Source organism: Miniopterus schreibersii (genome assembly GCF_964146895.1).
Source record: "Miniopterus schreibersii genome assembly, chromosome: 16".
NCBI classification, from domain to species: Eukaryota; Metazoa; Chordata; class Mammalia; order Chiroptera; family Miniopteridae; genus Miniopterus; species Miniopterus schreibersii.
Window position 1 is genome coordinate 13,916,898 of NC_138116.1, and position 27,462 is coordinate 13,944,359.

Here is a 27,462-nt window from a genome sequence, read left to right on the forward strand (position 1 = left end):
CAGTCACCTCAGTTTTCATCCTACCTTGAGTCGATTTTCCTGAGCAGATTTTCCTGAGTAGATTTTCCTGGCTTAAAATTGTGCTTACAAATATATAAAATACTATTTAAAAGGTGAATTTGTTTACTCAGGATACTACCCGACCATCCCCATTTTTATTTGGAGAGATGAGCAATTCAACTGTTAGTATTAAGATGATAGAATTGGGCCCTTTGTTCTCAAGAATGATCGACTTCCTACTGCAAACGCACACTTCCTGAATTCTAAATCCCTGCACGCTGACTGGGGAACCTTAGTATTCCACGGTGGATAACGGCTTGTTCCTTGCAGGACTTAACCCTACCTGGTGGGCAGCAATTCCCAGCCCAAACCGGCGGTCCGAGGGAATGACCTCGCGTCGTGGCCCACGCCGCCCATGCTGCCGCGTGGCCCGGGCGCCGCGCTGCCCGCGGGCCGGGAGGGCCCGGTGTGCGGGGCCGGGGGCAGGCCGGCTGGCGCCTCTTCCGGGCGCGCGGTGGCAACTCGAGGCCCCATTGGCCGCGCTGGAAGGCGCGGTGGGGGCTCGTACGCCAACGGTCCCCTGGTCCGTGAAGGCCGAGCGCTGGCAGGAGGGGGCAGGGCGAAGCGAAGGCCTGGGGGGGATCGAGAACGGGGTAGGAGAGCCAGGCTCGGTGGGGCGAGGCCCAGGGCCCGGGCGGGGGCGATGGAGGAGGCGCTGCTCTCCACCCCCATCAACCCCAACAACTTCCCCGCCAAACTGTGGCGGTTGGTGAACAGCCCTCGGTACCGCTCGATTCGCTGGGACGGCCGCGGCGAGGGGCTGCTCATCGACCAGCCGCTCTTCGAAGCCGAACTGCTCAGCCCGCCAGGGGCGGGAGCGGGAGGCGGCGGCGGCGGCGCCGGGGGCAGCGGCGGCGGCGGCGGCGTCGGGGGCGCGGGGGCCGAGCCGGAGCTCTTCAAAACCACCAACTTCACCAGCTTCATCCGCCAGCTCAACCTCTACGGCTTCCGCAAGGTGGTGCTGGGAGGGCCGGGCGCGGCGGGGCCCGGGCCGGGGCCCGGGGGCGGTGGGCCTGCGGGCGACGGGCCGCTCCACCACTTCCACAGCCCGCACTTCCGCCGCGACCAGCCGCAGCTGCTCGTGCACCTCAAGAGGCTCACCAGCGCCAACAAGGCCAAGCTGGCGGCCGGCCTGAAGGTGCCCTGCCGCCCGCCCAACCGCTTCCAGAGGCTCCTCATCACGTCGGCGTCCGCCTCGGCCTCTGCCTCCGCCTCCGCCTCCGCCTCGGCCTCCTCCTCAGTGCCGGCCTCAGCCTCGGTCTCCACCTCCACCTCCCCGCTGGAGCACCAGGAGCCGCCGCCGCCCGCGGGGCCCCGGCCCGATCCGCACGGTGAGTCCCATCGGGTCTCTTGTGCCCTCGTCCCCCGCAGGGCACAGGGAGCAACCGCCACCTCAAAGACACTGTCACACGTCCTCGTCTTTGAGGTATCCGAGATGGGCCCAGGATCCACCTTCCGCTGTGCTTCCCCAGATGTAGGTCACGTCGCCATCACCGTTCTCACCAGCACCCCCTTAATTGCCATACCCGTGGAAAGAGCCTGCGGGCATTTGGTCCCTTCTATATCCGCTAGCGGCCAAAGGGACCTCTTCTTTAGGCTCTTTCTCCTCTTCCTGTACCCCTCTGGGACTCCATACGGCCGCAGCCATTCCCTTCTTGAGACCCGTGAGCATCTAGAATAAGGAGTCCTTTGCTGAAGCACCGGGTCTGCAAGAAACACGGCAGGGTCTCCTTCACTCTAACGGGAAGCAGAATGCAGTGACTACGGGGTGAGACTGATGGGGGTCAAGGTAGGAAGAAGCAACGAAGTCCCAGCCAAGTTTCTAAGGAGAACTTAGACCATTTATACCAACCAAGGGAACGTAAACAGGGTACGCTGAGTGGAAGTTTGCCCTTGAAGAGATGCCATCTTCCACCCATTGACGTAACTAAGAAATCTTGGAAGAGGTGTCCTGACAGTCATATTTTAGGCTCCAAGTATAGAAGGATAGGACATTGTTTATATATCTTAAGAGCAAACATGTAGTAATATATTTTATTGTTTACCAGATACCATTCGTATGTGGGTGGAGTCTGCTAACAATTTTTTCAATATAGCTAATTAGAGCTGGTACTTATTTTAAGAGGTTATGGTAGGACACATGTAAGGCAAAAATGATTTTCTTTACACTGTTAAGTTTCAGTTACTACAAAGAATTTTAGAAAGCTCACATTTATGGCCTTTGAATTTTTCACTATTGGCTCTAAGTATTTGGGGGGAAAAAGTATTTGTGTTTATAAATCTGTGTTTACTAAAAGTTCAGAAATTCTCTGTGATAGAAAATTTTATAAACTTGATTTCTGATGCTCTTCCCATTCTTCCAGGAAGGTAAGAGTGGCAATATTCCCTTTCTCTTTTTAAGGAGTCTATGATGTGAACTCCAAGAAAGCAACAGGATATAATATTGAGAATTCACTCCTTACCTTCAAGTAGGAGAGAACAGAAATGTTTTCAGCATGTTAACGTGGATTTAACATAAAGATTTCTGGGTTACTTTTTAGTTATGGAAACCTTTAAAATTATACAAATAAAAGTAATACTGCGTTCAACTTAATGTAAGCCAAGAGTTATGAATGAAGCAGCACTTTGTTCGTTTGGAATTTAGAAGATAAGGGATTAGGTTGCCTCTGTGGAGTTTAGAAGATAAGGGATTAGGTTAGAGTTCTAGTAACAAGTTGGAAAAATAGCAGTGGCATAGGAATGTTCTAAAGGAATTCTGAAGGAATTATTAAGCTACTTCCTTCCATATGATGGCTATTGATTTTGGTAGGGAATCGAATGGGGAAAGGGCAGTGGAGACAATACGATGGCATACATTTGACAGACTCTCTGCCATGGATATTTGTTTTTCAGGTTGTGTATCTGATAAGAATAATGAGAAAAGACTGGAAAATGTGTTCTTGAGAGAAATAGGGTAACTACTTTAAACAAAGAAACATACAGCCCTGCCAGCATGGCTCAGCGGTTGAGCATCAACCTATGATCCAGGAGATCACAGCTTGATTCCCAGTAAGGGCACATGCCCGGGTTGCCAGCTCGATCCCCAGCAGGGGACGTGCAGGAGGAGCTGATCAATGACTCTCTCGTCATTGATGTTTCTCTCTCCCTCTCTCCCTTTCTCTCTCTGAAATCAATAAAGACATATTAACAAAAAAACACCTGAACATGTTTTTAGATTTTTATTTCAAAAAAACAAACAAATTTAAAGCAATGTCCTTCGAATCCTAACTGTCCTTATGTTAGCAGCATCTAAAATATGTTAATATTTGGCTGTCACTCAGAATTTATCTTGGTAGAAGTAGAATTTATATTTTAATTCAGATCTAAGCCAGAATTTGAGAAATCAAGGTAGAGAGTTCTTTAGCTGCTTAAATTATTGACAGTCTAAAAATTCATCAACAGCTTAACTCTAAAGAGGGTACAAAAAGGATTAGTGAGCTATTGCACTGTTGATAGTGTTAGCGGTGGGAAAAGGGCAACAGGTGTTAGACCTGTGGAGTGAGACCTGACCTCGATTCAGCAGCCTCAGTACTGGCTAGAAAGAATTCAGAGTCAAGACTCAAACTATAAGAGAAAGTTTATTTAGAAAGTCATAGAGGTAGAAGTGAGTCATAGAAGAAATGAGCTCAGGAAACAAGGTACAAAGGCAAAAGAAGTGTCCTTGGAGTTTAGGAGAAAGAGCAAGGAAAATGTGCCTTGAGGAGGCGCGTGTGTTCCATAGAGTAAACCATGCAGGGTCCTCTGCCCTGAGGGCTTTTATCTGGGGGGCCTTCGGGCAGGATCTCAATAGAAGATTCATTAGCTTTCTAGGTGTGCCTCCGTAGGGTCTTCACCTCCACTAATTTGTCTGCACCTGGGCAGAGGGTCCTTAGTCAATGCAGCTGGTTCTGACTGGTTTTGCTGCTTTTCTGGGCCTGGAGCTGAATGAACCACAACTAAGGCCTAGATGTCATTTCCAGGGGTTAATGCTTAAGGGAGTGGTTGTGCAAGGGCTTGTAGTTTTGCCAGTTGCTAAGCACCCAGCACTGTAGGCCCTGGTGACCCTCCGCACCTAGCCTATGGTTCCTACTCTGCTCATGTGTGTCTGCTTACGACAACCCATGAAGTGTGGAGGAAAAATGAAGTGTTGGGTAGTTTGGGACCTCAGAAATACCTGTTGTGAAGAGCAAAAAATGTTTCTAGGTTTTAAAAGAAAGAACTGTCAGTGGTGAGTTCAAAGTGTATACATATTGAATTGCTAGTCAAGTAGCATAAAAACTATATTTTGTTCTTTAAAGGAAATGGGAAAAGTAGTTTTTAAGAGCTATATCATTTAAATACATTCTTCAGAACTAAGATTTTTTCCCCCCATTAAGTTTAGAGCTCTTGATCCAGGGTTCCAGAATGTTTTGTATATATTTGTATGTATGTATTTACTTTTGGCTTTAATGCTTTTTCTTTTTTTTATTTTATTTTTTAAGAGTTTATTTGAGCAAAAAATTAGGAGCACTCTCTAATGCTTTATTCTTTAGAGAAACTAAACACCATAGAAATAAAATGAACAGTGTGTAACATGTAGAATAGGGTTACAGTTTAAATATTTGAAAAAGTAAGTATTCGAGTGTCATTCTCACCATGTAGTTAAACAGATGAGTAGCAGATAAATTGGACTTTCCCTCTGTTTTATGGATTTGATTAATAAAATAAATTGAATTGAATGGCATTTATGAACCACATAATACGTAAAGCCCTTCCTAGGAATAAATTAGGCTAGCTTTGTTTATGTTCAAGAACCACGGTCTATAAAATAAGTTCAGCTTGCAACATTTATATTTTCCCTTTTCTCATTGCATAATATTGCCCTTTCTCTTCTTCATACCCACTTTTTAATTCTTTTCTACCTTGCTAGATAAGAGAAAGCAAATAATCAGAATTTCTGGGCCTGAGTATGTGGATTTTTAACAGACTCTCCAGGTGTCTCATATGTAAATCAGTTTTTGAGAACCACTGATACCTAGGAAAGGACACTAGTAGAGATAATTTGAAGAAAAACAGACCATGGAAATTACTGATTGATTTAAGGAATGAAATAGAGAACTAAGTCAAAGTTTTCAAGCCTGATTTTTCTGCAAAGATTATCATTTTTTAAAATATGTTTTTAAAAATTGATTTTAGAGCAGAAGGGAGAGGGATAGAGAGAACACTGAGTGGCTGCCTCCCCCATGCACTCTGACCAGGGATTGAGCTCGAAACCTGGGCATATGCCCCGACTGGGAATTGAACTGGCAACCTTTTGGTGCACAGGATGATGCTCAACCAACCGAGCCACACTGGCCAGGGTGAAAATTATCTCTTTTTTTTAATTGAAAGGGAGCAAAGAATATTAAATTTCTTTTTGGTTTGTGTTATAATTCTCATTTGTTCCACACTTATTTCTTTTATGTATATAAAAGGGTACTTATTTTTGTGCCTATTAAGGTTCCTAAATGATTTGAAACACAGAATGGAATTTCTGTTTTCTTTTTTTAGATATGTCTTTATTGATTTCAGAGAGAGGAAAGGAGGGAGAGAGAGAGAGAAACAGCAATGACAAAAGAGTCATTGATCAGCTGCCTCCTGCACTCCCCCTATTGGGGATCCAGCCCGCAACCCAGGCATGTGCCCTGATGGAGAATCAAGCCAACATCTCCTGGATCATAGGTCGATGCTCAACCTTTGAGCCACACCGGCCAGGCCAGAATGGAATTTCTAAAACTTCTAGGAAGTTACTTACACATAGGAAAAATCTGGATCAGTCAATTGAGGTAAAAGGTAAAAGGATTGAATAATTTATAAAAGGCTTTTAACATTGAATATTTAATTTAACATTTGATTTAATTTTAAAGTTTGGTCACTTTGTCTCTTATGACAGTCAGATTGAAAACCAAACAAAAATTTATGTGATTATTTTTTCATCATTATATATGTAATCTCATATTCTGGATTCTGTACAATACCTAATTTCTGTTGTGTTAAAAAATTACTGAAAACTCAACATTTCATAGGTGAAGAATTGTATGTATTTTTTGATGTTTGGTTTACTACCCCCAGTGATGTAATGTAAAATTAATAAATGTGCTTTTCCTCTTTTATGCAGGACCCGTGGCTGTAGGACAATTCCATCGGTCATTCCGGCGAGATAGTCTGTCTCCTTATTCCTACGTATCAACTGCATCCCACAACCACAGTGCCTTCCCTCTGAAAGGTTTAGATCGGACCCCGATTCCTCCTAGAACATGGCAGAACTCCCTTGGAATGCACCCAGGACAAGTAGAAACATCTCCCACTTTTTCAGATAAAGGGGTTCCGTTTCCTGTACTGCAGAGGTTTCCAACTGAAGTTACCTATACCCTGCAGCCCAGCGCCACATCTGTACATGTTCAGCAAGGTCCTCAAACAATGGTCAACTCCTCCCAAAAATATAGTAACTACACACCCTCAGCACAGTACTCCCAAGCCTACTATCCAACAGGTATGAGAAATTAAAGTTCAATGGCTTCTCTTAAGGTACTTCTTTATAAGGAGCATTTATATTTTTTAATACATTTCTGCATGCTTAAACAAAAATCCTAGGAATATTCACCTCAGAAATGTCAAAGATTTCTCATCAAGATATATTTTTAAGCAATCTATAAAATTTCATGTGTTCTTAAGAATCGAGAAAAATTCTGTTGGTGCATAAAGGTGTATATTTTTAGTGAAATGTTTGTATTCTCAAACTGTGTTGGAGTAATGAAATTAAGACTACACTGAACCTTGCTATAATTCTGTGCTTGATGCAGAATTATTTTTTCTTTTTAAAATATATTTATATACATATTATATATTTTATATATTTTTGATTTTATAAGTGAGATTACTTCATAATGAAATCATTTTAGCATCCCTGTAATGAAGTTTAATAAAAGAGTGTGTTTTCTGTCTCTTAAAACTAAATTATATATACATATTTTTAAATATGTTTGTACTGATTTCAGAGGGCGAAAGGGAGAGGGGAAGAGACAATCATTGATTGGCTGCCTCCTGCATGCCGCCTACTGGAGACTGAGCCCACAACCGGGGCATGCGCCCAGACTGGGAATCAAGCTGTGATCTCCTGGTTCGTGAATCAATGCTCAACCACTGAGCCACGCTGGCTGGGATAAATTATATTCTTTTAGGAAAACTCTGATGGTGTGGTTTGACAGTACAGTCCCTGCAATGTTAATTCCAGCCAACTAAGAACTGGGGAATAGTAGAAAGGAGGACCTGACAATGACAACTGACTTAGAGCTCAGCCAAGGGCTTGAAGACATGCTGGTAGATCTCAAGCCAATAATTGGGAATCCTTATGATAGTGACCATCTGTTTAGATTTGGGGAGGTCTTCTTTGGGGGAATACCTTTTTGCAAGGTAAAAGCCTTACTATTTTAGTCAAATGTATATTCTATTTTGCAGAAGCAGCATAGCTGTAGTGTATGTTTCATAATGTAGTGCGCTTTACACAGTGATGAAATGGGGCAATAGAAACAAGACAAGGGTCAAGGCTTTCAGAAAAGACCAGAGAGAGAAGAAAGGGGGCATTTCTTTGCCCTGTGAGTTAAGACTCTAGGAAAATTAATTTACTCAAGATATGTAGATCTGGAAGCAACCTCTGAAGGTATTTGTTAGACTATTTTTCTCAGGCAGGACGACATCAAAAGCTAAAATAAATGGAAGGAATGTAAATTAGATAAGGGAACTAAATTTGTTCCCTTTTAAAAGTTGTAAATCTGGTAGCTGTTCTCACTGTTTTCTAGCTGTAATATCGACTATATTCTTTTACTATTGGCTCATTTCATTCTATCTAAATACAGTAACTAAAGGGATTGCTTTATTTTCCCAAAACATATAACTTTAATAATATTAAAATAATAAAACCAGAGTTTAAATTACATTGGATTTTATAGATTTTTTTGAGCTGCTACTGTTTTTGTGAATGGAGCTAAGAAGAAAAAGAGGAAGGGATTATATGGACTAAGGATGATTTAGCACTTTTAATCATTTTGCCTATTAGAAATTTTATTTTTTACCTTTTTATGTAGAAAAAGGTTGAGGGCTAGTATTTTTCCAGATTGTGAGCTACTTTTTTTTAAAAAAATATGTCTTTATTGATTTCAGAGAGAGGAAGGGAGAGGAAGAGAAGGAGATAGAAACATCAGTAATGGGAGAGTCATTGATCAGCTGCCTCCGGGCATGTGCCCTGACCAGGAATCAAACTGCAATCTCCTGGATCATAAGTCGATTCTTGACCACTGAGCCACTCTGGCCAGGTTCAGCCTCTTTGAAGAACAAAAATATCTGTGTGATCTTTAAAAACAGTAGATGACTAATTTTATGTTATAAGTTAAATATCTTTCGTGTAGCAACAAATAGGGTCAGATTTTTATTAGTGAGTTGAATCCAATGTTTTAATAAACACACGTTAGGTATGGCTATCTACATTGTAATTTTGGCTGCATCCCCTGTATTCATAGAATATATGCATGGAGACAGCCTGTCTTCCTTACACTTGCTTTATATTCTGTAGCCCATAACCACATAGTAACCCTATCTCTCCTCCTTTTACCAAGAAATGTTTCTCTCTCCTTTCCTAACTCCCTTCAAACCCTCCTCCTTGAACTTACTAAAGACTCAAAAGCTTCTGAGGAGTTGAAATTTGGAAAGACTGCAGCAAAGAGATGTAGAAATGTGTTTGGCCTTCCAGTTTGGAATTTTGGAGGCATTTTCTATGGACATATTAGATATGGTGGTTAGGTTCTATATTGGTATTAGTCCTACACTTAACGTACAGATGGTTACAGTCTGGCTCAGGAGCCAAACTAGCCTGTATGATGATGCTTCTGTGGGAAATGTATTCCAAATTCCATTCTGGAAACTCCTCTTGGAAACTCCTAGTTCTAAATTTTATAAGAGCCAGTTATATATTATTTATCAGAAAACACTAGTTAATATTATTCATTCATTATAGAAATACTATTTGTTAAATTATTATGACTTAGGATATGTTATTTAAAAGTGTTTTATGTTAGCTTGGATATAAATTTATAAATTGAAAATTGTCTCCAAGAGTTCAAGGTAAGGACGAGGGAAGAAACATTGAAAGAACAGGTACGTGCTGCTAAAGTTTTGATGTGCTTAGGAAGTAGAACCTCCTTGCCAGAAGTTTTGTTTTGTCTTCCTCAGTAGGGATAATTGAAATGACTGTAATGTTTCTGAGCTTATGAGGATAAGAGATCTCATGATGACTTCTAATATGTAGAGTGGTTCAATATATAATGTAGGCAAAATTGCTTTGAACATTCTGAAGTACTATATAAATAAAAAGTTGGACTGTTAAATACAAGAGACCTACTATGGAAAAAAAAGTGCCATAAAAATGCTGTACAAGTACTTAATTCTTTCAAACTTTAGGTAAAGGAAGCAAACAGTAGTAAGCAATTTAACCAGTAACTTAAACACATTTTTTGATGAGCATTACAAATAACTTTGCCCAAAGTTAAGTAGAATATTATTCTCAGGGGCAGGATAATACTCCCAAATCCAGCCCTGTAAGTCCTAATAAAGTAACCAGTTTTGAAATAATGGTCATACTTGAGTCCTTTCAAAGTGAGTTATATCACCTGAGGTTTTGATGAAATTTTAGTTAAAAAAAAAATTTTCATTTAAAAATTACTTACCTTGAAAATAAATGTGGATCTGGTCTTCCTATAGTATAACCAGTAAAATTTGAATTTTGTTATATCTAGTAAAGCTAAACATTGAGACCAAAAAATTGCCATCAGACTGACTCATAAAATGACTCAGCTGAATCATTTCTTACATTTTTCATTCCTCTCTTGAAGCATCTGTTTTTTCTGCCTAGCTCATTTACATTTTTTCCACTCTCGTCACTCCTTCAAAGACAAAAATGTTGTAGATCCATTATTAGTTGACTCTTTTTACTTTTGCCCTGTTTTAAATTCCGTTTTTTCCGTTTGATGTTGTTTTCACAACGGGAGTGAAATTTTTTACCTTTATTAATTTTTTGAAAAGCTTTACCTTTAGATAATTTTTAGTAATCTGGCTTTTCTGAATTACTAGAATTGTTTTAAAAATGCAATCAACTCTTATATGAATGTATTTGAAATAGAATCTTGTTCATTATTCTAGTTTTTCATCTTAAGTGCAATTTAATGTCTTAACGCTGCCTTCAGGAAGACACCAGAAGTTTTTTATGCCGAAGAATGTGTTTTAGGACATAGTGATAAACTCATAATACATGCTAGAGAAACTCTTAATACATGTATTAAGGACACATTTGCATTTTTATAGCTAGGTTTTTGTATTCAATAAGCTCACTAATATGTGCCTGGCTTTCTTCTATTTTGTTTACTGTACAAAGTAGGACTGCATGGGTAAGGAAGGAGCCATTGAGGAATCTTTTTATTTTATTTTTAATAGGTTTAAGCTTTATTGTTGAAAGTATTACAGATATCGCCCCTTTGCCCTCCACTGTTGGATCCCTCCATCCTGATCCCACCCCCACCCCAGGCCTTCCCCCACTATCCTTTGTCCATGGGCTGTGCATATATGCATATAAATTCTCTCATTAATCTCTTCCCACCCTCCCCCCTTCCCTCTGAGATACGTCTGTCTGTTGCATGTTTCAGTGTCTCTGGATCTGTTTTGTTCATCAGCTTATTTTGTTCATTATATTTCACATATGAGCGAGATCATGTGGTACTTGTCTTTCTCTGCGTGGCTTATTTCACTTAGCATAATACTCTCCAGGTCCGTCCATGCTGTCCCTAAGGGCAAGAGATTCCTCTCTCTCACAGCTGCATGAGGAATCTTTTTGGATTACCTATTCAAGTCCTTTTTTTTCATGAGGTAACTTTCTACTTTTCATTTGTTACTGGACACTTTAGAGGACATTCACTATTTTGCTGTTTTCTGAGATACCAAATTAGCTATCAACTACAAATATTTTCTCTGTTGCATATTCTGTTTTATTTCTCCAAGAAATTTAAAGTACACTTTTAACAACTATTTAAAATGTGTAACCAATAGAGTCAGACATAGCAATATCAGAAAAATAAAGCTAATAACCTTTCATTGATTTATTTTCTTTTATTGGATTTATTGGGCTGACATTGGTTCACAAAACCATTTCAAGTGTACAGCTCAACAAAACATCATCTGCACACTGCTTCGTGCACCCACCACCCAAAGCAGAGTTTCTGTCCCCACTTTCTTCCCCTTTGCCCACCTCTACCTTGCCTCCATCACCCTTCTCTCTGGCACACTGATGGTGCCCTGATGGATGTAAACCTGCATCATCTTTTCCTGCCGCTAGGGGGCTAGGTTTTCTTTACCTCAAAACTAGAAAACTATAGTCCCATTTTGTTTTCAGAGTTTTGGCAAACCCTGCAGACCGTGTTTGGCTTTCTTAACATTTAACTTATTTCTTAGGATGTTCATGCTTTTGAATATCCTCGGAAACCAAATTCAAATCCAAAACATTTTAACTAAATTTGAATCTTCAAGGATAAAGGAAGTGACAACAGTTTGAATTTTATGTGACCTTCTAAGTAATATCTGGATCTGAACTAGAATTCTATCCAGTACTTCAAGTTTTCCCTTTCATGTGCAAAGTTAATCTGCCTTAAATTGCACATAAATATAAGGAAATATTTTTTTCTAGTGTACCTTTATGAACTTCTGACATTTTAAATGTCAGTAGTCAATAATGGAGAAATAGGGAAGCATTTCAATGCATTTTTACAGTCCTTGGGCTACTTTACTTTCAGAGATTACAGAATGAGATTACTTAGTAATTTTATTAGCACACTGGAAATATGAAAAATGTGTACATAAAAAGAGAAAGTGCACTGTGTAATGAAGTCATCTTAAAAATATTCAGTAAGTAGAGTTCTAGTAAAATTAAAATGTTACGTTTTAGGAAGAAGGAAGATTAGGGAAGTATTGTGGAATATTAAAGGACACGTGCTTGAGTTTGATCAGTGCATCTATCACTACCAGCTTTGTGACTTTTGGCAAATTATTTCATATCTCTGAGCTTTAGTTTCCCTATTTTTGTAAAGTAATACCTCATTCAATTGCTGTTTGGATGAAATGAGGCAATATATATAAAGTACCTACTACTGTGCCTGGAACATGGTAGATACTCAAATAAATGTCATTCTCTATTTAATCCAAAGGTGTGATATAATAACTTAATTTTCATTCATTCTGGAGAGTCTCTCTCTGGAAAAGACATACTCAACCAATTTTTAAGACTGCATCTGTGAGTATAACTATTCCAGTATAAAGAGTTCAATCTTTTCATGGTATCCTAGCTATAAAGAGAAAGTTTGGAAAATGTATCTTTTTAGTTAAAATAATAGGAGTGTTACTGATTGATTGATTGATTGATTGATTGCTTACTCTATGCCAGTACAGTTCTAAGCGCTGTATGTATATTAACTCATTCATTCCTCACAACAAACATATTAGGTAGGTACTATTATAATCCCTATTCTATTGGGATGCAGAAACTGAAGCCCAAAGAGATGAACTTTGCTCAAGCTTATGCAGCTATTAAGTTTTTGGATCTGGGTTCCAAAGTCAGGCAGTCTGGCACTAGGATTTGACTTCCTAACCACTTGTCTAAATGTTTAAACATTTTTTTGCATACATCTCACTGGATGCATTGTATGGTGGTAGGAATGTTTGGAGAGTATTTCACACTTATTTTATCCTTAAAAGCACACCCTCGTCCAAGTGTTTGCCACTATTAAAATGATTGAAATAATTATTTTGGAATTCCAAAATTTGTTCTGATATTTTCAACAAAAAGAAGTTACTTTTAATAAGAGTAAATGTGTGGTTAGAAAGGTACAAAAATGTTTAGGTGCTAAAAAAATCATTTATAAAAGTAGACATGACACTTTATAGTGACTTTTAAAATTGATTTCTTACCATGTTTTCAACAAACAGTAGCACCTAATTGGATTAAATATATTTTATTGCACCTACAAAGGAAAGCATTTTTTTCCAAGATGAAAGAGGGGAGTACCTTGAATGCTATAGAGGTTTAGTTTGGTTAATGGACATCCTATTTTGTATTTGTCCCAGCTGTGTTACAGTGCTGCTCTCCTCCTACCCACATGGACGCTCTCAGTAGTTGTGTCACTCCCACTGCCTCTACGTATGCACACTGCAACTACTTCCAGGTAAGATCTTGGAACAGTGGATATACTCTGTACATCAGGTGCAATAGTATTGACCTTGCAGAATTTCAGAGTGTAATTTTATCTTAATGAGTAGCCACAGGTAAACTGTGGATTATGGCCTCAGTTTTCTCAGTTCTGAAAAAAGAGTTGATATAAATGATATATTAGGATTCTTCTAGACCTGCACTGTCCAATATAGTAGGCACTAACCACATGTGGCTGTTTAAATTAAAATTAATTAATATTAAATGAAATTTATTCCTCAGTCACACTAACCACATTTCAAATGCTCTGTAGTCTCATAGACTAGTGGCTACCGAATGTACGGCACAGATCGAGAACGTTTCCATCATTGTCGGAGGTTAGTTGGAACAGTGCTATTCTAGGCTCTTCCATGGTAAAATGAATACCAGATAAACTTTAAGAGTATATAAGCCTTCAAATGACAGATTCTTCCAAGATGGTATAGGTAATTTTAAAAAATTAATACATGTTTATTGTGGAAGTATTACAGATGTCCCCTTTTCCCCCCCATTGACTTCCTCCAGCCTGCATCCACCCCACCCCCAGGCCTTCCCCATACCAATGTCCGTGTCCATAGGTTATGATAATTTTTTTTAAGGAGAAAAGAAAAATTATATAAAAAACAAATTTAAGTGGTGGTCCTTCAGTTCCCATGTTGTAAACAATGTACTTCAAGTATCTTCTCATTATTTATTATGAAACAGTTGTTTTAGATTGCTATTTCTAGGATAAGATTAAATTCTGTGCTTTGTATTTTATGCTATAATAATTGTTGAAAGATTGGAATTATGTGTTTGCCTTTGATATTATGTAGCCAAGATAGCTTCTGTTCTTAAGAGAATATCTTATTAGTAGCATTCCAATATTCAAAAGAACATTTCTTTTTTTTTTTTTTAGAAAGTCTATGTGGGAAGTTAAATTATGATCAGATTGTTTGAAGAGTATAGAATCAGATCAGGGGTGCTTAGTTTGACATTTTTAATGGTAGATATAATCAATCATGAAAGTCCATTCTGTTTATCTTTCTAGAAGGACATATCTGTCACACAAAGTGGATGCTCTTGTTTGTGGACCCAGACACTATCTTCCCTGAATCATACTGGCAATACTCTGATAGTGTTTTTATCTTGACTATGTTTGTATTAAATAATTTAAAGCATCTTTAAAGACTTACTACAAGGACAATGCATGTTTATTATAGGAAAATAAAGATAAGTGGACAAAATTTTAAAATGGAAAGAAAGGGAAAGTATTTCAGATGCCATTCTGGAAATAAATGCAATAAATTGGACTGTAGGTATTGGTGAAAGTGCATGAATGGTCAGTATACTGTAATGGTTAAGAGCAAGAGATCTTGAGTCAGGCAACCCTAAGTTTGAAACCTGGTCTATCAGTTATTTCATTGTGATTTTCAGTAAATTATGAAGTTTCTCTGAACTTTAGTTTCATCATTTGGAAATGGAGATTATCATATTTCATAGACCTCTTGTAAGGATTAAATGAAATAACATATGTAAGGCACGTTTCATGTGCTTGGCACATGGTGAGAACTCAGTAAATGGTGCTGTTTGTTGTAGTAAAGCAGCTTGATGCTCTAACCATTAAATTTACATTATTTGGCATTAATGTTCTTCAAATCATTGACACAATCTTTGGAGTGTGTTTAGCAACATCAGCACACTACATGTTTTATTTAATCATAACTGTCCTGTATTTTAGGTTTATAATCTGAGATAATCAAGAAACATTTATTGAATGCCTATTAGGTGCAAAGTTTGTTTTTTTACATGTTTTACTTAATCATTACTTTTCAGTATTTTATGTTCATAGCTTGAGATCATTTATCACCAAACGTAATTGAATGCATACTCTGTGCAAAGTCCAATGTATAAGATAATACATCTTAAAGATCAGTCTAGAATTGATAGCTATTTTTAATCTATTGTTTTATTATTAAAAAGAAACAATCTCAGAAACCAAAGGACAGTTGATATTCCATCCATTTTTTCTCAGATCATTTGGAACAGTACCTCCCCCTGAAACTATAGAAGCCTTGGTGGACTTATGAACATCCTATGTTTGAAATTTCCTTACTGCATTCCTAAAACAGTATATGATGGATACAAGTGATGTTTTTGTCTGTCAACCTTTATGGAAAAACTTGGCATATAGACATTTTATCAGCAAACTAGGTATTTGGGGACTGTAGCCTTTTGATTTTGTATACTTTAACCCTGAGAATTTTTGGTCCACTCCAATATTAAACTTAACATAGTGGTTGACATATAGTTGCTAAGTAACTGTTAACAATAGAATTGAAGCTATCACTGCTGAAAAGTTGATTGGTATTCAAGTTTTTTAGTAAGCTTTAAGTTTAATCTATTTATGTTTAGCATTCATCAGCCTATATGTTGTTTCTTTCCTCCTTAATCTCATATTTGATTTTCTATCCAAACAGTCCTATTTTCTCTTTTCCCAGAATCCTCCAATGCCATCCTCCTATCCAGTTGAATTTCTGCCTTCTAATTGGCCTTGTGGTACTACTGATGAAAATAAAAAGACAGAAGTAAACCTAGAGGCTGTTTTTCGGATCTTAGATGAGTTGCATTCCTCCCCTAAATTGGAGATGGTAAAGGTGGAGCCTGTTGAGAATCAGTGCCCAACATCTCAGTCTAACAGAGGCCAGCATATCCTAGCTAATTCAAGCAATAACAATCCATCTTCCGCAAGTCAGGCTAGCCAGCTGGAGCCACTTACTCCTGTAGGTTCAGATATTACATCTTTTGTGGTTGGAACAGAACAAGCAATTACCTGCTCTCTACCACAGTCACCTGAGTACATGTATACCATCCACACAGCTCAGCCTGTTGAAAATACTACAATGCAGGAATCTGCCATCCAACAAGCTCATGTCAAACTGAAGGAGCAGCTAAGTCATAATCCATCTCCACCTTCAGTAGTATTTGTGCAGGAAGGGCTACCATTCAGCCCACACCAGGTAAGGGGAAAAGAAACAGTGCTAATAAAGCTTATTAAAGTACCTAGTTTTCTTGCTGTTCTAGTGGAGGGTGTATTCAGATTTTATTTGGGCTTAATACCAATTTATTGTGCTTTCTAGAAGGATCATGTCCCAAGGGTTCTACACAAAATATTCAGAAAGAAGTAATCTTAACCCTCAGGCCTCCTCTCACTATATTATGATCTGAAGTCAACCTCTAGAGAGGTGGTCTGACCGAACATTGTGGTAAAAGACTTGCTTTCATGTTAAAAGCATTCCTTGAGTTTTGCTTCCTATCTTAATTTGGATGGACTAGGTGTGCTTGGCTGATTAAATTCCCCTACTCGGAAGGGATAGTTTATCTGACAGATAACATCAGGACTTCCTAGGCATTTGTAGCGTCGAAATGAGATGGTTGGAGGTCTTTTTATACTTTCTTACGGCATTATTGAATTCTAATTGACTTGTGAGTATACTGTATTGCAATTTCTTTACTAATATCTGCATTCCTAGAGCAGAATTTAAAAAACACAAAACAAGCTTCCTGGTAAATTTTTCTCTGGGTGTAAGTAAATGTTTAAGCTCCACATACATTTCAATGGTTTGTGTATGGGGAAATAATACATCTTACTACTGAATATTTAGATTAAATCAACAAAATCAAAGATAATATCATTCATAAGGATGTTTACAAACATGTTTACTGGATCATGTTTCTATAATAGAACTCTGATAAAATATATTAACTTTTAGTAGATATTTGGGGGAAATTCAGAACAATGAGTGAGTTTAATGAGTGGGTTTAATATTTTAGGTGGATGCCAATATAAAATGCCAGACCAATCCACCTGAGAACATCTTGCCTTCAGAACAGATGGGATTCCTTATTTCAGAGATGGGGCCTGCTAGCAAGCCAAGTAAAGACACAGATTTATCCACTCCAGGCAGATACAGGGAGCGAAGAAGCAGCTCACAGCAAGGAAAGTCCCCTGGTAAGGATTATTATGCTCTAGAATGTTAGAAGTAGAACTGTGGTGTAGAATTAATATATGAACAACAGTTTTTCTGGGTCTTCATTAATTACTAATTGTATTTTACTTATCACATTGCTATTTTACATGTAATTTTAACTGTTTTTCTTAATTATCCTTGTAAAGTATGTAAAAGATTTTTTTTCTAATATTTTATGTAAGAATTGGAGCTTTTAAAAAGATAGAACGTATTAAGTAAAAGCAAAGGAATTTGGGTTATTTAACTTGAAGAAGGCAAGAATGACAGGTGATTTCATAATTGCTTCCAATTCTAAAGACTTTGTAATAATAGATGTACTTGTTCTCTTATTAACAGGGTATAGGACAGGAGAGAATGTGCTTAAATTATGGCAGGAAAAAATTAGATGAACATTAAAGACATTATCCTGAGCATATTATAAAGACAGTATAAAGTATGGCTCTTTCAGTGGGACTGTTTCTCTTGTGGTTTGTAGGTGCACAGAATTAGTGATTGTTTTAGGCACAAACACTTGTTCTCCGCATACATTTCAATGGTTTGTGTATGGGGAAATAATACATCTACTCTTTCTAGGAAAATTGAACAAAATCATTTTTTAAAGAAAATAGTGACATCTAATAAAATGTTTTTCTTATGTCATCCAAGAACATGTCATCAAAATCTCCAGTGGACAACTTTACTATTCTCAAATTATATGCATGTCAGAGGCATGCAGTTAAGGTAGAATTAATCAGGTCAAGCAATAATTTTATAACCTATAAAAATTTGAAAAATTTTGAGAACTGTGAGAATTTCTCCAAAAGGTAAATTAATAATGATATGATCAAGATGTTGCTCAGACTCATTGGGTTCTTTCTGCAAAACCTTTTAAACTACTGCTAATATCCAGGTTTGATAAAGGTGTAGGGCAAAAGGAACCTCCTATAACTGTAATTGGAATGTAAATTTGTAGGACTTTTTGAAGGACAATTTGGCATTATCTATAAATAACTAGAATGTTCAGGAACTCCAGTCCTAGGAATCTCTCCTACAGAGTTTGCTATAGTGATTGATAATAACAAAAATTTGGAAAAAGCATAAATGCCTAATAATGGGGAATTAGATAAGTTATGATAAACTCATGCAATAAATACTATGCAACCGTTTAAGAAAATGAAGTAGCTTGATATGTTACCTGGAAAGATAATGTTTATAATATGTTAAGTGAATGAAGCAAGTTGCAGCATAATATGTCTAGGACAGTCCCATTTCTAGAAAGAATAAAAGAAAGAAAAGCATATACAATATAGCTATAGAAAAAAATCTGGAAGTATATATGATAACACTGATATACATATAACAGTGGTTACCTCTGGGAAAGTAGAATTGGTGGTGTTGAGAAGTATTTTTTTTACTTTTCAATTTTATATGAATCTACACAATGGTGGGATTATGGGAAATTTTCACCACTTTTTGTGTTTTCCTAGATTTTTTTTAAATTGAAAAAAAGTTCAAAAATACTAAAAATAGGAATGAGTGATTTAAAAAATGTTTTGAAAAAATATTATATCCCAGATATTAACCTCACTTTTGAGGTTTAGATATGACTAACTCAGGGTAACCTTTATCCCACACCAAAAATGCTTTTCTGAGATTTCTGAGAATTTCTAGAGCTTCTAGTCACTTTTATTTCTAGTCACTTCTAGTCTACTTCTGCTTAATTCCAGATTCATCCACTCCTCACCTCCTAAAACTGTTCTTTCTGCTCCATGCCATGGCAGATGCAGAGTTTGGCTCCCTCCTTCCCCTAAGCATTTACATTAGGCATTTGTATGCGTAGCACACTTTTCTGAAGATTTGGGGAGGTAGAAAGGGTTTGCATTTAAAATATTGCAAATAATTTAATGGAGTGTTAACCATCCCTCTTTTTGAAAGATCTTCAATCACTTTTCCACTTCTCACATTTTCTTGTCACTAGTCAGTATGGCCCCCTGCCACGCTGCCGTCTTTCCTTGTACTAGCACCGCTCCTTCTCTTCTCCTGCCTCTTTTCTCCCTGTTTTTTCCTCAGGTCGTGAATTCTGCATCTTACCTAGGCAGGGAAGGTTAGGTATCTCTTCTATTTCCTAATGTCCTTGAGGCCACATCTTCTCTCACCAGGATAACCTGTCAAGATATATTCCTCAACAATGACAGTTACCTCCCCAAGAGGAACTCTGGTGTCTGCTGTTAAAGTAACGATTTCCTCTCTTTCACTCATAGTATGATTATAAGTGTAACTGATAAAATAATTAGCACATTAGTTATCTTTATTAACTTTTCCTGTTTCTTTTTTTTCCCCTCTTTTCTGAGGAAAGCCTTATCCTTTGGTCAGTAGTGTTGATAAATGAGTCTTAATTGACCTTGGCTTCCTGCTGTGAAACAAGAGTTGTGAAATATTGGAGTTATTATGACATCTAATTACATGTTCATTTTATTAGGGTCAGGGAGCAAATAAATGACTTATGCTTAAGCTAGAACCTCTTTGCTAAAGAGTTAGCTTTTCTGATGAAGTGTAAGCAGACATACAATTTATGAACTTGAAAATTATTATTCCTTGACAGGATTTAGCCTAACAGTTGGTCTACAAAAACATGGTCCTGTGGCATTTAGAAACCTTACCCAAAGTCAGTGTAAGATTTACTGTTAAATACTTTTCAAATGACTGGTCTCACTTAAAAGTCTCAGTGTTGTGAGGGATTCTATATTTCCCTAGTCAGTGCATTCCCCATTTCCCAAAGCCACTCTCACCTTCTCTCTGCTCCAACTTCCAGCACCCCTCCTTTCTTTTCATTCTCAGGTATGATCTTGTTGCTTATTTTCCCAAGAAAACAGAAGCAGCTAGAACTTTTATATCTTCCCACCAACAAATCTACCTCCTGTTGTAACCATACACCCTGCCTTTCTTCCTGTTACAGTGGGAAAAGGCCAGTCCTTTCATTTGTGTATAGACTCCATTCCCTTTTGTGTGTTTACGGACTTAGCACTTACAGTTATCCCCCCTTGTTCTTCAATAATCACATTTTACCTTTTATGTTAGATAATTCCCGTAAGCATATAAATATGCCATTATAGATTCTATGTTAAAAGAAATTCCTTTCACCTTTCCTTCATCAGGGGTTATGTTTTAACATATAAATTGGGCTGGGGGGGACACAAACATTCAGTCTATTGCACCCTATATTAGAAAATCTTTGTGACTTAGCTTCTGATCTTTTCAGAGCTCTGATCATTGATGACCAGAGAAGCCCTTAAGAGAGTAAGGAGGTACTTGTGGGGAGGACTCACAATAGACTAGTATTCAGTTTAGTTCTTGTAGATGACAAATGTTTTTTATTTTGGTAGCTACTAAAATATATGGTTAAACTATTAATGATAGGAACCGAATGTAAAATTCCTGAAGTATCACTTAAATTTCAACTGTCACTATCGTTAAGAGTAGTGATTAGCAGAGCCTCAGTAAGGTTCCAGCTCTTGCCCTGACCAGGTATTTCAGTGGTTAGAGCGTTGTCCTGATATGCTAAGGTTGTGGGTTTTATCCCGGGTCAGGGTTCATAACAAGAGTCAACCAATAAACACATAAAGAAGTGGAATAACAAATTAATGTTTCTCTCTTCTTCCCTTTCTCTCTAAAAATCAATAAATAAAAATTATTTTAAAAATAAGGTTCCAGCTCTCATAATACATTACAATTTCATGAAATCACCTCTAGAAACTCCTTTGGCTCCAAATTCTGAACCTATGATTCTAACATTAAATGTGAAAATGTCATTATGTTGCTCAATATCCCATTGAACAGGAGCATTCTGTATTCCAGAACTTATCAGAGCCCTTCTATAACTGAACTATTTTGAAAATTTATCAGCTTTCTTTAAGTAGGGGCATCTCCTCACACTTCAAGATTTCTTTGAAATTTTTAAAATAAGTGACTCCAATTTGATTTGTATCCACATTGTATTGATTTAAATAGACGTGCATTTTATTAGAAGGAGGTTGTTAATCAGTGATTGCCATGCTGTGTGGCCTTTTGAGCACATGTTGACTTAAGGAAATATCTTGTGGATTAAAAATACCAAGAGGTAAAGAAAGTTAGATTCAATCATGCACCTCCAATATCTATAATGATATTACCCTAAACTGAATATACCCAAATAGTAATCTTATTGTGGAAGCTACACTGTCTTATATTCTGATGGGATATTTATAGTTAAGGGAAACTGAATGTTTAAGAGTAAAGTTCAGTTCATTCCTGAAGAAAGGAATTTTGTAGCTGTTGGATTATGGGTGAGATTTCATTAAGGTAATAGCCCCCAAACTGTAGAGAGTGCTTGTAGTAGGAATAAACATTCCCAAACAAGTAGACATAGTGCCCTTGTTCTTCAAAGCCTTTTAGCTCTCAAATCAACTCAGCTACTGTGATTCTCAAATACTTATTTTCTCTGATAAGTATGCAAGGTTCTCTTCTGAATGAAGTCTAGTAGATTCAAGCTATATATATCTTTTTATATTTTTTTAATACATGTTTTTATTGATTTCAGAGAGAGAAAGGGAGAGGGAGAGAGAGAGAGAAACATCAATGATGAGAGTCATTGATCAGCTGCCTCCTGCACGCCCCCTGCTGGGGATCGAGCCGGCAACCCAGGCATGTGCCCTGACCGGGAATCAAACCGTGACCTTCTGGTTCATGGGTTGACACTCAGCCACTGAGCCATGTGGGCTGGGCTCTTTTTGTATTTTTATTGGTCTGTAGATTCTAACTCCTTGATTGGTAGCTTTGCTAATTAAGGAAGTTCACTTTAATAAAATTATTATGTTTAGATGCTTGTTATTAGAAGTTATGTGCCAAATACTATTTTAAAGCCAATCATTAAGGTTAAGATGGTTTGTTGCTCATACTACTTTACATAACTCACTCAGAGGCTGTTATAAAGCCATATATCTACTGTTATTTTAAATGCCTATATGTGATGTGCCCCTGTCCATTATTATTATTATATTTTATCTTCACCTGAGGATATATTTTATTGATTTTAGAGAGAGAGGAAGGGAGAGAGAGAAACACTGATGTGAGAGAGAAACCTCAGTTGGTTGCCTCCTTACGTGCCCTACTGGGTATTGAACCTCAACCCTTTGGGTGTACAGGATGACACTCCATCCAACTGAGCCACCTGGCTGGGACCTTGTCCATTATTTGAACCTATCAATGTGATAAAGTCTTAATAAGCCATTAAATAAATGACATCTGTTCACTGAAAAAAAGAAGAGGATTTGTTGTTGTCCTTCAGTCTGCCACCCCATATGAAATCTGTAGTTGCTTTAATAGTATTTACCTTTGTCATTATCAAGAATTCCTACTCTGCTTTCAAAGCTGGGTTACAATTGGGTCTATTCATATCCCAAAATCTTATTTTAGCATTAAGATATGGCCTCTCCTTGCCTGATATGGAGCTGAGGTGTTTGGAGAATGATCCTAAGTAGGTGCTACTCCTCCTACTCCTTTTGGTCAGCTTTTAAAAATCCTGATGCCGCCTGGCTGGGCGTGGCTCAGTGGTTGAGCGTCAACCCAGGATCCAGGAGATTGGCGTTCGATTCCCAGTCAGGGCACATGCCCGGGTTGCGGGCTCGATCCCCAGTCGGGGGCGTGAAGGAGGCAGCCGATCAATGACGACTCTCTCATCATTGATGTTTCTCTCTCTCTCTCTCTCCCTCTCCTTTCCTCTCTCTGAAATCAATAAAGATATACTTAAAATAAAAATACTGATGCCTAGGTTGCACTTTATACCAACTAAATCAGAATGTATGGGGTAGGAGCTGTGGGCATCAGTATATTTTTTAAAGATTGCCAATGTGCAGCAAGGTTTAGAAACCACTGGCTTTACTTGTTGGCCATATAGCTTAGAGGTTCTTCCTCTGAGTATCTATTTACTCTTCAGAATTAATTAGATGACCTTATAAAAATGCATTTTAGTTACTTGAAAAAATGATGTGATATATATATAAGATATTATTACTATTATTATTACTACTATTATTTAGACTGTAAAGAAGCCATTTTGTGGTAAAATATACATAAAATACAATTTACCATTTTAACCATTTTTAAGTGTACATTGTTGTACTGCCATTTCTATCTCCATACCTTTTTTCATTTTTTTAAACCGAAACTCCAGATCCATTATACAGTAACTCCCTACTCTGCAGCCCCTGGCAACCACCATTCTACTTTCTGTCTCTATAAATTTGACTATTCCTGTTACCTTATATAAGTGGAATCATACAGTATTTGTCCTTCTGTGAATGACTTATTTCAATTAGCATAATGTCTTCAAGGTTCATTCATGTTATAGCATGTGTCAGAATTTCCTTCCCTTTTAAGGCTAAATAATATTCCATTGCATGTACAAAGTACATGCAATGGAATATTATTTTTACCCATTCATTCATCAGTGGACACTTGGATTGCTTCCACCTTTTGTCTGTTGTGAATCATGCTGCTATGGCCATGGATGTGCAAGAAGCCAACTTTAAGTGATAAACAATGGCCTGTTCCTCTGTAAGATGTGCATCTGGATAAATTGCTTGTTCTTTATAGATAGATTGTAGTACAGTTCACCAGATGAGTGACTACCTGCCCATAGTGACTGGTCTGTCTTTTACAAAATATGACAAAAATTAGGTACTTTTTCAGATGCTTTCTAGATTTTCTTAAAGAATTATTTTATTGAATCAACTCTCACCCAGGCTGTGGATCAATCCTGCAGAGGCTGTGTTCTACAAACATAGTGACAAAAGTCTCTGTCTAGAATGAAATAAAGGATTCATGCTGTATAGTTTAGTTTAACTCTAAAATGCCACTAGGGCAAAATTGTAAGTTTCAGAACCAACCTAAAAAGCTCCCTAGTCATAGTGTGACTGTAGAAGTTATGAACGCATTAGATTGAATCTAGAAGCCTCATTAGCATCCTTTTATTTCTATCTGTTACTCAGGTAAGCCATTTAGTCTACCTCTCTACATAGTCTTAGCTTTTTGCGTTACAGAACTTGTACCAGAGCTAAAAGCTGATTTTTTTACTTCTTTCTGTTCTTAATGGACTGTTCTTTGCCTGTCGACCTCTGTGAAGGAAGGGTATGCTTTGTTTTTTACAGACAGTTCAGATAGATGGTTTTGTAAGAGATCAGCTATGTTAGTCAACAAGTAAAAAGATTAGGGGGGCAACTTTTGAAAAGTAGTGATTACTTATTTTAACATTGTATTTCTGAAGGCATTACTTTTTTTCATATTCCCACAACCCACCTACCTGTTCTTTAGCATCAAAGAAACGACTTTTCATGTGTATTTTTCACCTAATCCCTTTGACACTTTTTCTTAAATTTTCACTTATAATTAAAGGCATTTTAAATGAAAAAAGGCTTGGCCACATCACTGAAGGGATAGTCACTTTAAACTTTGTTGGTCTCGTTGGGTTAACAAATGGGCTGTATCTGTGTGCTTTAGAGGTACAGGAATGCCCTAAAGTTGAGACTCTGATGAGAGAATGGTTTTAGAAACCTAAGCAACTTGTTCTTCTTGTCTGAAGACTTGCGTGTGAACCCTACAGCCTGAGAGGCTCCGAGGGAGTAAACAAACCTCCTTTCTTTCTAGATCTTCATCTGCTGGTGGACGTGGCCTGCAAGCAAGAGCACTTTCCAAAGGAGGAGGAATTAAAAGAGTGAGGCATGGATGACACATGTGACATTGTGCACTAGCTGTAGCTGGAAGCAGACTAGCCTTGCACATGACACACTGTTGGGATTTTTTCAGTTCTGTTAAGGAAAAAAGATATTTTTGTTTTGTTAATTGAGAATTTTGTTCATTGAAAATTGGGAATTTGGTATTTACTACAGCTGTTCAGATTATTTACCTTGACAAACTACTAAACATCTAGCAGCCATTTTTTGTTGTTTTTTTGCTGCTCAGATCCCTTTCAAATGAAAAGTCCTGGCCTTCTGTTACAGTCAAGAAGCACCTAAAAACTGCTGCATCTATGGTACTGGAGGATAATCGGTGTGTGTGCTGGTTTGTCATCTTGCCACTCAAATTATGATCAGCACAACTCCAGTGGGGACTTCAGTCTATCTGTTTCAAGTCACAGTGTGATTCTTTTAGAGAAGTTTGTGTGAGAAACAAAGGCATGTAAGGTCACCAAGACCACAGGTCTAAATGGTTCAGGAATTCCAGGGACAAAACTCTGGGAAAGAGCTAATTTTCTAAGTGATTAACCAGGAAATGCTCTTAACTTCCTTAGCCAGCATTCTGTTTCAAGAGCAAGGCATCCGGACTTGGAGCATCCATCACACTTAACAGCTTCTAATTATTTTATATTAATGGGAGCATTCTTCTATTTTCATATCTTTCTTTAATTTTAATGATATGTTATTATAAATGATAAGGTTTTGTTAATATATCACTTATTTAAATGTCTTCTAAAGAAAAGTATTCAACTGGTTTAATATATTTATAAATGCTGATAGATTTTTAAAGTTTTAAAGCTTTATATTTTTATTAATATTGCAGGATAGAAGGATAAAGGATGCATGTGTAATATTTTTACTTTGAGGGGGAAATGTGCAATGTGCGTACAAAAACATTAAGAGATTTAACACAGTGCTTTCTTATTTTAGATTTTTACACCCAGTAAGTATAAATTCTCATCTATATAAGATATTGTGTGCAAATTTTGGGAGAAACTGATTAGTAGTCATTTAACAGAAGCTCTACCGCTGATATTGTTAATTGTTTATGTCTGGTTTAAGCTTCTGAGAGAATTTTGGATAGTGGGAAATACTATACCATTTTTATCTTGTCCCCTCTGTAGGATTCTAAATTTGAGTTGTGGGATTGTGGGACTGGTTTTTAGGAGAGGTATCTTGGTTGTCCACTTTCTATGGTTGATCCCTCACTTGCTTATCCAAAGACAGCAAGAAACTTTCTGATTTAAAGTCTTTGAAATTGACTAGAACTTTCTAATTGGATTCTGCTTTCGTTTTCCTAATAAGCACTGCAGAAACCAAAGGAAAGCCTAGGAATATGAAAGTAATTGAAAAGGCACTTAGTGATATGATCAGAGTACTGTGTTAGCATTGTGAGTGTGACCATTCATTGAATTGCGTTGTACCTTCCCAATGATGTCGAACCCCAGAGGTTACAGAGATAGTAGTGTTTTGGAAAAGGATGAGCTCTGTATTGGTGACTCCGTTTGATATGAAAGTAGGTTCTGAAAAGTGACCTGTTTGGTCCATCTGATTCTACAAGTTGATGTCCATGTGGTGGGCATTTATTCATCTTTATTAGCAAGGTTTAAAAGATGAACAGATTATCAAGACTCCTGCATCTTTTGGCCAGACTGTCTTTTGGCAGAGTATGTGAAGAGGAGACCCAATTTCCAAATGAAGGAACTTTGCTTTTTCTCTGTCGTGTTGAAAAGCCGATATGCTGTGGTGATATTTATTCCCTTAAATATGCCTTTCTTAGCTTTGTATATGTTGAAAGAGATAATATCTTTTGAGGAACATGTGTCAAGTAAGAACCTTGGCATGGATTTGGTTTCAGTGGTTTTTAAGGCTTAATGAAATGCCTTTATCAGCTTTCCAAACTTTTCTTATGTATGAATACAACAGGCCAAGGAGCTAGATCTCCTGCTATACTCACATGCCTGCTGCCTATCAACTAAAGCTATCATCACTGACTTGGGTAAATGGAAAAAGATAAAATAAAATCTTTGTATGAATTAGCCAGTCGGGTCTGACATATTAACAAGGTTCCCGACTAGCACCTCAGTGTTTCAGCACCTTAAGCATGATAAATTTCGATCAGTCAACAATAAAGTGAGTGTTTCAACCTGGCTTGTTGTCTTGCTTGTTTTTGCTGTTAATTGGTGATTATTAGAAACCTTAGTCGTTATGACTATTAATTGTAACAGTAAAGTTCAAAGGAGAATGCACTCTTTTTTTCAAAGAATCTGACTTTTTCAGAAAATGTGTTCTGGCTTTTTTATTTTTTCATTTGCACTTGAAATATAGA

At 37.6% G+C, this 27,462-nt stretch overlaps 1 protein-coding gene across 1 annotated transcript; it reads left to right on the forward strand.

Annotated features, from left to right (window-relative positions):
• Window positions 1–703: 703 nt before the first annotated feature.
• Window positions 704–27,284, forward strand: HSF5 (heat shock transcription factor 5; the record flags this gene model as incomplete). The annotated part of the gene is made up of 6 exons (XM_081161956.1): window positions 704–1,391; window positions 6,215–6,589; window positions 13,255–13,352; window positions 15,856–16,374; window positions 17,189–17,366; window positions 25,045–27,284. 6 exons carry the CDS (start codon window positions 704–706, stop codon window positions 25,113–25,115), a joined length of 1,929 nt encoding a protein of 642 aa, XP_081018082.1. The 3' UTR covers window positions 25,116–27,284.
• Between the last annotated feature and the right edge of the window lie 178 nt (window positions 27,285–27,462).